At 41.2% G+C, this 12401-nt stretch overlaps 1 protein-coding gene across 2 annotated transcripts in view; it reads right to left on the bottom strand.

Moving 5' to 3' along the window:
- The window catches only part of CCDC198 (coiled-coil domain containing 198), a 33673-nt gene extending 22448 nt beyond the window's left edge, over window positions 1-11225 (bottom strand). For both annotated transcript variants that reach the window (XM_075331211.1, XM_075331212.1), the window contains exons 1-2: window positions 10962-11225; window positions 3152-3237 (exon numbers count right to left, since the gene is read on the bottom strand). In XM_075331211.1, coding sequence (XP_075187326.1) covers window positions 3152-3237; window positions 10962-11193 — 318 coding nt within the window. In that variant the 5' untranslated portion in view covers window positions 11194-11225. The remainder of the gene's footprint in view (window positions 1-3151; window positions 3238-10961) is intronic.
- Between the last annotated feature and the right edge of the window lie 1176 nt (window positions 11226-12401).

Here is a 12401-nt window from a genome sequence, read left to right as displayed (position 1 = left end):
CTGAAGCCGGGGGCGGCCCTGGACTAGTCTGTCTCTGGCTATGGTCCCTGGCCAAATTTGTTAACTATTTTGTTTCTGAAACAACCAAGTTTTTCAGAGAAAAATATAACTGTCTGCAATTGTGCACCAGGCTCTGATTCATGTTGCCATGTAATTGGGGCAGCAAGAATTAGGAAAAATCAGTTTTGTTTTCCTTCCAGAAAGAGTGTCTTACCTTATTCAAGGAGGGACAGAGCATTGCCCCCCCTCCCCCCGGGGCATTTGCGGAGGCCCTCATGACACTTGATTGGTGGGGAGGTCAAGGCGTCATGGGGGGGAGGGGGAGAGCGAGCCCGATTTTGAAATAAAGTAATGACCAAGGGGGAGGAGCGGCACATTTCCCGCTCTTGAGGACAGAAGTGAGAGTCCCACCCGCCCTCCCTCATATTTTGGGGTATGTTTGGGATGTTCAGGGGGTGGGGTGCGGGGTTGTTTACGGGTCGTAGTGGCTGGTTGGCGGTTTTATTGGTGGGTCCTTGAAGTTGGTTGAAAATTGGTTCGGGGAATCCATCTGGGTATGGATCCCCTCATTGGCAGAATGGCTGGTCACCTGGTGATTTTGTAGGGATTCCCGACGGGGTATGTCGGGGCCCCTGTGGGTGGTTGGGGTTAACGGAGGATTAACCCTTACCGTTTGGTGCTCCTGAGCCAGTGTGGGTAACGGCTGGAGGCAAGTTGGTGTTTATGGTTCGGTTGGTAGGAATCACCAGGGTTTGTAGCTTCAAGGACCTTACCATATTTCAATGTTTTATTTGTTATGTATTTTGTTTAATAAATGGCTGTTATGGCCAAAATTATCCACAGAAAAATTGGTGTCTGTGCAGTCATTTTAGATAAGAAATGGGAAAGGAGGGGTGGAACATGGAAAGAGCGGAGTCAACAATTCCAGGGTCAAGTAAATGTGAGTGAGCTGCAATACCAGACACAGCCAATAGTACAGAAAAAAGTGGTGCCGTGTCTGAAGTTATCTAATCCAAGACATCCCTTTTAAGGTGGAGTTGGCCCCTATGTGTCTATCATATAACATTAGTGCAATTTGATGGTTTACGTGAATGTAACAAACAATTCCTATTTATTTCTCACTCAATTGCGAATGTCAAAGCCGCACATGGCTCGGTAACATAATAGGCACGTCTTACTTTGAAGTGGAAAGATGCCATCTGTTTGTAAGTGATGTTCTCTCAGAATGGACCCTTGTATCTTCTGATCCTTTTATATAATTCCCAAAGAACGTAGGTCGATTCGTGATTCTTTGTATCAGCGCCAACTAAAATGTTTCATTTAATTGACTACAAATATTCTCCGCTTTCGGCTTTATTACAACCAGCTCCGAGCATGGATCCATCGTCAGTGATCTGTAACACTATCTACCCTGGCAGAGCTGTAAAGCAGCCAGTGATACGTTTTATGTCATAGGTCTGCGCTTCTAGAGAGACATTAATGCCTCCAATTTGCTTATCATTACAATGTAAAACCTAAGACATCACATCACAGCGCTACAAACAGATCCCAACTGGGCAATTAAATCAGTGATGGTTAATCTGATTTTTCCAGCAACTCTCTAGATTTTAGTTACCAAGGATTGCATCAATGCATAATGTGGATGTGACCACTAGATGGCAGTAGATGTTATCTCATAAAATGTCTAATATTGCCAAAAACTCCAAATACTCAAATAATTGCACTAAGCTGGAAGAAAAACATTAAATCACCACTCCAGCAGGGTTTTTTTGTTTTTTTAATTTCACCGCTGGAATGGAGCATTAAATGTAAATCCCCTGCTCCTTGTATTATTTTCACCTGCTGCCTTCTTCATCTTTTCTCAGCATTGCTCCTGTCACTCTACTGTGATTTGTGACCTGCTGGTGACCTCCAGTGTTTCATTGAGCATACCAGAGGTTATAACTCAATACAAGTCTATGAGAGCCTTGTTCTGGCTCTCAGAGAGTTGCATTGAGTACTTGTGATGTAAGTTCTGATTTATGGCCAATCAGAAGTTACTGTCACAAGATGGTGCCGTGGGACTGGAGAGGCATCAAAAAAAGAAGAAGCCGCCTCAAGGTGAGTATAAGACCAAGGCAGGGGACTTATTAAATCACCACTCAAAAAAAAAAGCTGTAGTGGTGCTTTAAAGGGAACCTGTCACTTTTAAAAATGCTATTACCCTGCAGATATTGGGTTAACCTGCAGGCTAATAGCACTTGGAACCTGCCCAGCGCCTTTACATCCAACCACGTGGATGGGAGGAAATTAACTTTCAGCCACGGGGGCAGCGCCAATGCGGGTTCAGTAACTGCCCTGTGTATGGAGAGCGAAAGCTGTAACTCTGATACCCTCATTGACTGATTAATACTCAGCACTAGAGTAGACTTTCAGTCAGTTTGGAGGGTGGTTACAGCCGCCATTCTCCATACAAACAGCGGTGACTGAACCCACGTTGGCACCACCCCAGTGACTGAAATCGGAATGCTGCCCGGAGGAATAAAGTTAATATCCTCCCAGCAGCAGAGTTCAATGTGTCAGCAGCGGGCAGGTTCCAAACATTATTATCCTGCAGATTAACCTTATCTGCAGGTTAATAGCATTTTTACAGGTGGGAGGGCCTGATTTATCATTTCCAGGTTGTTGGGGTTTTTTTGTCATTTTTCCTTTTTTGTCTTGTGGTATCCGTGGACGTTCTTGTGCCAAATTTTTGAAAATGGCATATTTGGTTCATAAATTCTGCTCAAAAGTAAAAATGCTCTTTTTAGAGCAAGAAGTTTCACTTTAAATGTTGCAAAATTTCCACACAAAAAAAATCAGATGTATGTATAATCACTCCAGGCTGGGGTTACTGGAGTACATTTGCACCAAAAAATGGAGACTTTTTTAAAAGTCAAAATTGATGATTCAACTGAAAATATCTGGAAACCATAAATCTTGCCCCCAAAGGTGACCATAAAAAAACAGGTGAGTCCATAAAAAATAGATAAAATAAAGAGGTGAAAATGAAAAGAATTTGGCCCAAATCATAAATAAGGTAAAAACACCAAAAAAATGGGCAAAACGCAACAAATTTAATGATAAAGTGGGTTCAATGTGCTCAATAGGATGTTTGCTAAAGTCATCTTACTTGGAGCCTTCTTGGAGGGTGCTTCTTGATAATGCTAGATGTGTCTCCATTGTGCAGAGAAACATCAAAAGAAAGAGGCCTCGGTACTGGGGGAAAAAAAGAAAAGTCAATCACTGAGAATTCTCCCATTTTCTACTCATTAATCCTTTCTTTGCACTTATATTTCCCAGGACAATAAGAATTCTGAAAGAAATTTAAAAGTAGATGTGGTGTGATTCAGAGGGGAATTTACATAACTACATAGGTTGAAAAAGAAATAGTGCATCAAGTTCAACCTTTCTATACCAATTATTTAGATTTCATGCCAAAGATTACTAGGCCCCCTTTCTGAAATTGGTTCACATCTTCATTTACAGTCATTGCCAAAAGTGTGCAGCACAAAATTGTTCGCACCCTCAATTTATTATTTGTGCACACCCTTTAAATAAATAACTGCATCAATCATTTTGGTTACTCATATACATTTTGGCAAAATGCAGTCTAGCTTTTTTATGTCTTTGTGTCAGCAGTGGGGTCCTTCTGGGTCTCCTGCCATAGCGTTTCATTTCATTCAAATGTTTACAGATAGTTCACACTGACACTGATGCACCATGAACTTGCAGGACGGCTTCAATTTCTTTGGAACTTGATTTAGGGCGGCTTATCCACCATACAGCCTATCCTATGTTGTAACCTTAGTACCATGGGTTGTAAACTTCTTGATTAAAGGGAACCTGTCACCAGTTTTTTTTGCCCTATAAGCTGCGGCCACCACCAGTGGGCTCTTATATACAGCATTCTAACATGTTGTATATAAGAGCCCAGGCCACTATGTAGAACATAAAAAACACTTTATAATACTTACCTAAACCGGTCGCTGTGATGGATGTGGGTCAAATGGGCGTCTTCGTCCTCCGGTGCTGATGCCTCCTCTTTCGGCCATCTTTGTCGCCGCCTCTGTTGTCCTTCTGAAGCCGTGGTGCATGACGCGTCCGACGTCATACACACTTGCTGGCATTCAGGTCCTGAGCAGGTGCACTTTGATCTGCCCTTAGCAGGGCAGATCAAAGTATTGTAGTACGCATGCACGGGACCTGCGAGTGTGTATGATGTAAATGCGTCATGCACACAGGCTTCAGAAGGAGGACGAAAATGGTTGAAAGAGGAGGCGTCGACACCGGAGGACGAAGACGCCCATTTGAGCCACATCAACCACAGCGACCGATTTAGGTGAGTATTATAAAGTGTTTTTTTATGCTCTACACATCGGTCTGGGCTCTTATATACAGCATGTTGGAATGCTGTATATAAGAGCCCACTGGTGGTGGCCGCAACTTATAGGGCAAAAAATTGGTGACAGGTTCCCTTTAAGTTGTAACATGGACAAAGGAACATCAAGATCTCTGGAGATGGACTTGTAATCTTGAGATTGTTGATATTTTAGACAATTTTGGTTCTCAAATCCTCAGACAGTTCTCTTCTCATTCTGTTTTTCATGCTTAGTGTGGCCCACACAGACACACAATGCAAAGACTGAGTCAACTTCTCCTCTTTTTACCCAGTTTCAGGTGTGATTTTAATATTGCTCACACTTGTTACTTGCCACAGATGAGTTTGAAATAGCTCTACATACTTGAAACAAAGTTGTTTACCCAGAATTTTAGAAAGCTGCTAACATTTTGTCCGGCCAACTTTGGGGTTTTGTGTGAAATGATGTTTAATGTACCATTTCTTCTCTGTGTTTTTTTATGTTGTTTCAATACACACAAAGGAAATAAAAATGTGTATAACAAAACATGTGTGATTGCAATAATTTTCTGAGAGAAATATTTCATTAATTTTCTGGGAGAAATATTTCATTTTCTGGAACAATTTCAAGGGTACCAACACTTTCATCCATGACTGTATCCCATTATGAGGTTCAGGGTACTGTATTTATCCCCCCTCCTATATAAGATAGAAGCCATTGTAAGGTAATAGTCTTTTCCCTCCTCCTTTCTTTACCAAAATAGAGTAGGTAGGGAATATCTGGGTAGGTGCCATCCAGAGCTCCTCCTCAACCACCTCATATTGCCACAATAGCAGTCACCAAACATTCTGTATGATCACGGCTGTGACTATATGGGGTGCAGAGGCTGCATTCACATTTGGGCAATGGGATCTAGGGAGGTTACTATAACTATCCCATAGGCATTGGTGCCGGTGTTGCATGTTTTGCACTGGGAAACTAGAACGTCAAAGTGCCCCTATTTACATATATATATATATATATATATATATACAGTTAGGTCCAGAAATATTTGGACAGTGACACAATTTTCGCGAGTTGGGCTCTGCCTGCCACCACATTGGATTTGAAATGAAACCTCTACAACAGAATTCAAGTGCAGATTGTAACGTTTAATTTGAAGGTTTGAACAAAAATATCTGATAGAAATTGTAGGAATTGTACACATTTCTTTACAAACACTCCACATTTTAGGAGGTCAAAAGTAATTGGACAAATAAACCAAACCCAAACAAAATATTTTTATTTTCAATATTTTGTTGCGAATCCTTTGGAGGCAATCACTGCCTTAAGTCTGGAACCCATGGACATCACCAAACGCTGGGTTTCCTCCTTCTTAATGCTTTGCCAGGCCTTTACAGCCGCAGCCTTCAGGTCTTGCTTGTTTGTGGGTCTTTCCGTCTTAAGTCTGGATTTGAGCAAGTGAAATGCATGCTCAATTGGGTTAAGATCTGGTGATTGACTTGGCCATTGCAGAATGTTCCACTTTTTTGCACTCATGAACTCCTGGGTAGCTTTGGCTGTATGCTTGGGGTCATTGTCCATCTGTACTATGAAGCGCCGTCCGATCAACTTTGCGGCATTTGGCTGAATCTGGGCTGAAAGTATATCCCTGTACACTTCAGAATTCATCCGGCTACTCTTGTCTGCTGTTATGTCATCAATAAACACAAGTGACCCAGTGCCATTGAAAGCCATGCATGCCCATGCCATCACGTTGCCTCCACCATGTTTTACAGAGGATGTGGTGTGCCTTGGATCATGTGCCGTTCCCTTTCTTCTCCAAACATTTTTCTTCCCATCATTCTGGTACAGGTTGATCTTTGTCTCATCTGTCCATAGAATACTTTTCCAGAACTGAGCTGGCTTCATGAGGTGTTTTTCAGCAAATTTAACTCTGGCCTGTCTATTTTTGGAATTGATGAATGGTTTGCATCTAGATGTGAACCCTTTGTATTTACTTTCAAGGAGTCTTCTCTTTACTGTTGACTTAGAGACAGATACACCTACTTCACTGAGAGTGTTCAGGACTTCAGTTGATGTTGTGAACGGGTTCTTCTTCACCAAAGAAAGTATGCGGCGATCATCCACCACTGTTGTCATCCGTGGACGCCCAGGCCTTTTTGAGTTCCCAAGCTCACCAGTCAATTCCTTTTTTCTCAGAATGTACCCGACTGTTGATTTTGCTACTCCAAGCATGTCTGCTATCTCTCTGATGGATTTTTTCTTTTTTTTCAGCCTCAGGATGTTCTGCTTCACCTCAATTGAGAGTTCCTTAGACCGCATGTTGTCTGGTCACAGCAACAGCTTCCAAATGCAAAACCACACACCTGTAATCAACCCCAGACCTTTTAACTACTTCATTGATTACAGGTTAACGAGGGAGACGCCGTCAGAGTTAATTGCAGCCCTTAGAGTCCCTTGTCCAATTACTTTTGGTCCCTTGAAAAAGAGGAGACTATGCATTACAGAGCTATGATTCCTAAACCCTTTCTCCGATTTGGATGTGAAAACTCTCATATTGCAGCTGGGAGTGTGCACTTTCAGCCCATATTATATATAATTGTATTTCTGAACATGTTTTTGTAAACAGCTAAAATAACAAAACTTGTGTCACTGTCCAAATATTTCTGGACCTAACTGTATATATAAAAAAATCCTTTGCCTGTTTATTTTTGCATCCCTTTAGATAACATCATTATGCCAATGTTTACTTTACCACCATTTCATAGCTTGGCACCTCACCATTTTTTTCTAACATTTTCCATTTGACCTACGTCTCAGCTATGTTTGCTTCCTGCCAACGTTGCTCATTTGGCATTTCTCCAAATAGCCTGTCATGTTCACATATTTCATCAGTTGGCACACTGTTATGATATCTTCTGACATACTTGCCAATTTTTCTGTCTATGATACTGATCTGGCATGCCCTGAGTATTTTTGTAAAAAAACAAAATACCACTATGGCATGAAGGAGTATTAAATAAATATTTTATTTTGGATGTGTTTTCCCCAGTGAAATAAAATAAAATGTGTAATTCTTCCAAGATGTAATTATTAACAGGTCAATGTTAAGTATTAACCATGCTCTTGAGTTCTTAGTAGGGCTGCGTTGTTTGACCTGACCACTGTGCTCTTTATGTCTATTAGTTAACCTACTGATTAATCAAAGTAAATGATTTATCAAGGATTGTGAGGAGAATTACAGGCCAAGGTAAATTGCCTCTGAGTCCATTAGTTTCTCTGTGTTTCTGGAGGAGCTTATACAAGTGCATCTCAATACATTAGAATATCATCAAAAAGTTAATTTATTTCAGTAATTAATTACAGAAAGGGAAACACATATATTATATAGAGTCATTGTACACAGTGATCTATTCCTATATATTATATAGAGTCATTTCACACAGAGGGATCTATTTCAAGTGTTTATTTCTGTTAATGTTGATGATTATGGCTTACAGCCAATGAAAACCCAAAAGTCAGTATCTCAAAAAAATAGAATAATTACCACAAAACACCCGCAAAGGCTTCCTAAGCATTTAAAATGGTCCCTTATTCTGAGTCAGTAGACTACACAATCATTGAGAAGACTGCTGACTTGTCCAGAAGTCAGTCAGTCATTAACACACTACACAAGGAGGGTAAGCCACAAAAGCTCATTGCTAAAGAAGCTGGCTGTTTACAGAGTGCTGTATCCAAGCATATTAATGGAAAGTTGAGTGAAAGGAAAAAGTGTGGTAGAAAAAGGTGCACAAGCAACTGGGATAGCCACAGCCTTGATAGGATTGTTAAGAAAAGGCTACACAAAAATTTGGGGGAGATTCACAAGGAATGGATGGCTGCTGGAGTCAGAGCTTTTATGAGCCACCACACACAGACATATCCAGGACATGGGCTACAACTGTTACATTCCTTGTGTCATGCCACTCATGACCAATAGACAATGCCAGACGTCTTATCTGGTCCAAGGAGAAAAAGAATTGGACTGTTGCTGAGTCGTCCAAGGTGTTGTTTTCAGATGAAAGTAAATTTTGCATTTCATTTGGAAATCAAGGTCTCAGAGTCTGGAGGAAGAGTGAAGAGGCCACAATCCAAGCTGCTTGAGGTCTAGTGTGAAGTTTCCACAATTAGTGATGGTTTGAGGAACTTTGTCATCTGCTGGTATAGGTTCACTGTGTTTTATCAAGACCAAAGTCAGCACAGGAGTCTACCAGGAAATTTTAGAGCACTTCATGCTTCCCTCTTCCAACAAGCTTTTTGGAGATGGAATTTTAATTTTCCAGCAAGACTTAGCACCTGTCCACACTGCCAAAAGTACCAATACCCGATTTAATAACCACAGTATCACTGTGCTTGATTAGCCAGCAAACTCACCTGACCTAAACCCAATAGAGATTCTATGAGAGACACCAGACCCAACATGTTTATATCTTTTGATATAAACAATGGAAATAATGGTGTGCTGTTGATTTTCAAAATTTAATGTGCATGAAAGCACCTGGGAATAGCTTTGTCATGGTATCAGAATTTAGAGAAAATAATCTTTACTAAGGTCAGTATGCTAATTTAAGAGGTTGTCCCCTTTTCAGACAATCCCTTCTCAATCACCATATTTGCCCCCAGTAAAATAACACTGCTTTTACTCACCTCTGGTGCAGACGCTGTTCCAGCAGTGTTGGCACTTGCTCTCCTGTGGCTCACATGAGGTTGCTACATCCGTGACATAAGCCCCGCTTCCAATCAGTGCTGGTTCCACTGTTCTGAAGAGAGGAAGCAACGCCAGGCCAAGGGGGCTCTGCACTCTTTCTGCAGGAAAGACCTGAAGGAAGGGGATGCGACACCTCAATCTTCAGGGGAGTGTCCACCTCCCCGCAGTCAGTCACTGTCGTAGCAACACATCACACAGAGTCTCTTTACAGCACAACATGAAATGATTTGCTCTTCAATCTTCATGACAGACATGGCCAATAACATGTGGTTCTGCTGCAGCCGTTTCTTGGTACTTCATCTGGCCTAATCTCCTCATTGGGACCTAGTCTTCCAGTTGCTGGGTGTAAGCCTCAGCTTTCCCATGTTCATCTCTCCGCGGCTACCCATATCCAATCGCTCCTTCATACAGCTTCTAGCCTTTCGACTTCCATAGGCCCATCCAGAGGAACTCTCTCTCCTGGGCACGTCTGTCTAGTCCCTGTACCCTTCTACGCCTGTACCGAGGTGAGCCATAGGCTCCAGACACTAGGAGTATACCTCCGGTTTCCCCAACGGGCCCAAGTTATAAAGCACAGTCTACACACCTGAAACCCTACTGTAGAACTGATCTCTCTATGGCCTGTCTCTACTGGCCATCTGTCACTCCTTCCACCTTTGCTCTGAGTACTTAGGAAACACTCAACACAACTAAACTTGGTTAATATTCATCATACAATTAACCTACTATAAAATACACATTAAGCAGTATAATGCAGTATATAATAAAACACATTAAATGCTCGGTCGCCAGGTGGCACTGACCGCTGCACTGGTCTACCTCTGCTACATTGCCAGCCCATATTCTCCAGTAGCAGCAACACTTAGACATTCACTTTAAAACGCGACTATATTACAGTAAATTCAGTATAACATTTATCAGACATTATGTACACAACGTAGAAGTGAGGGTAAGGTAACCAACGCCTATAGTCCTCGTATTTGGACATATGAAACATCAAGAGGAAGTGAGTGGCCAGCCGCCCAGCTCTGACTTCCTCTTGATGTTCAATTCATCTAAAGGTGGGGACAATGCAGCTGGTGCTGATTGGGGCAAGGCTCGCGTGACTTAACATCCTCATGTGAACACTGGAATGACGCTGGCACCGTAGGGGAGTATAAACATTATTATTTTAATAGGAGACAAACATGCTGATTGAGAAGGGGTTGTCCAAATAGTGGACAACCCCTTTAAACATTTGTAGGACACATTCTTAACCAGTTATTACAAAAAAAAACAATAATGACATAAACAAAGTAATAGATCTGAACCTGTGGTCATATTACATAGTAGCTTGCTGCATCCCCACCATGCACCCCAAAGCGTGTTTCGCAAATTGCTTCCTCAGGATGTGACTTGGGAGTACCTCTTTAAAGGAGTTGACTAGCCATTAAAAAATCCCTAAACAGGTTAGAATATTATAAAATAAAAAAAGATGTTATAGTTACCATAGCAGTCCCCTACCACTTTGTTTTCAACACTTCTGGTCCCTCACCAGGCTATGGATTTCACCCACATCTGGTAACATGGTGACCTCTGAAGTCAACCAGTTTGGCAGATAGTTACATAATATTGATGGCCAACCTAAGACCTGCCACCTATACAATAGTGATAGCAAGCTGATACACTTTAGCTTCAAGATGCTTGATAAAACAGTCTGTCTCGAGATATAAGGTTGGGAACCACTAGCATAATCCATCACTATATCTAGCTCATGCTTTTGATTGGAACAATAGTTCAAGTAGTCACCTGTTTAACATACAGTATAAACCAATAAATCATACATACATTACCTACTGACCCTTTTCCATAAAGGGACTCTCTCAATGGTGGGAGCTGATGTTCAGATGTTGGAGCCTTAAGACCCATTATCCCAAAAGAAGACGTGTTCTTGAGTCCATTAACTCCCGAGATGGTTATGTTTGGTGATACAAACACATCCTTATTTTCCAGAGGCGCCACCTTTCTCACTTTTTGGTTTATCTTTGAATGGCTCACTCCCATTTCAGAGAATAATCCAGTCATCCACAATTATTCATATATTTCCATGGTAAAACAAGTTGTCTTTTTGACTCCTCTGAGTTTTCAAGCTAAATTTGCCTGATGCATGAGTAAGCCATTAACTTGCAGGAACGTCTCTCCCATGGAGTTAAACATTTACATGGCACAGTAACTGAAGTAGAAATTTAATATTAAACTACATGTTATGCAGCCTAGGAGTGGGTTCTCAGACACAACGGGTGGTGTGTTTAGAAGGACATTGTTTACTTTCTAATGATAGAGCATGATGGGAGTAGTAACTTACCGAGTTCAGCTACGAAGAATTAAAGACTTTATATAGACCCAATATAATTAGTTAATAGAGGGAATCCAATTTTAAGGATCTTCAGCTACAAGCCAGCCTTGGGAATGGTGCAAAGAGTGCTTCTTGCATTAAAGGACCAAACATGTCCATGTATTACACAAAGAGCTCATTGATTTGAATGGGTATGCATAATGCTTAATTTCCCCTGTGGGCAACTGAACCCTTGAAGGCAAGGGCTAGTGTTTATAAGTGCCTTAATTTCTGCTATTTGCTAGAAAATATCTGTTTCCTGGAAGCCTCACCATAGAGAAACTGACTAAGGTGGGGGGAAAATGGCCCAATGATCATGTAAGAGGTCTTCTTGGCATTATATTGGGGGTCTAGCTTGATCTTTCCTATGGGGATCCCACGCCTATGTATGCCAATATTCCCATATATTTTTAATGAATGAGATGAGCATTTCCAGTATGGTGCTTTCACATTATCACAAATCATCTCAAGTAATCATTGGACCTTACATTCATCTTTTGACATGTAGATTTCTTCATTGTCATCTTAAAATAGCTTCTCTATCTACAATGATTTTGAGTTGATGTAATTGCCATTATTACTGCCTCTAATATAAGGTCTGTAGTGTATAGCGTATGTAACATGTAAAATATTTAACATTTCACCAGATCTATTTTAGCTAACACAGTTACTTTATTGAATTACCTAAAAGGTTAAGATACAAAGTAAATGGACAACCAAGCCTGGATGTGCGGTGTGCTTCCGTGTATAGGTGCTATATGTGCCAAATAAGCCAAAGACTGGAGGTAACTTGTAAAATTTGTAACAGGGGCCCCAAAACTACCATATGCCCTTTATATTACTAGTGTATTCTTATGTGACAAAGACCTCTGGGTTGTCTTAAGCACCAGGATACATT

This window comes from Anomaloglossus baeobatrachus, chromosome 12 (assembly GCF_048569485.1).
Source record: "Anomaloglossus baeobatrachus isolate aAnoBae1 chromosome 12, aAnoBae1.hap1, whole genome shotgun sequence".
Lineage (NCBI taxonomy): Eukaryota > Metazoa > Chordata > Amphibia > Anura > Aromobatidae > Anomaloglossus > Anomaloglossus baeobatrachus.
Note: the sequence above shows the minus strand (reverse complement) of the source record. Positions and strands in the feature narration are given on the sequence as shown.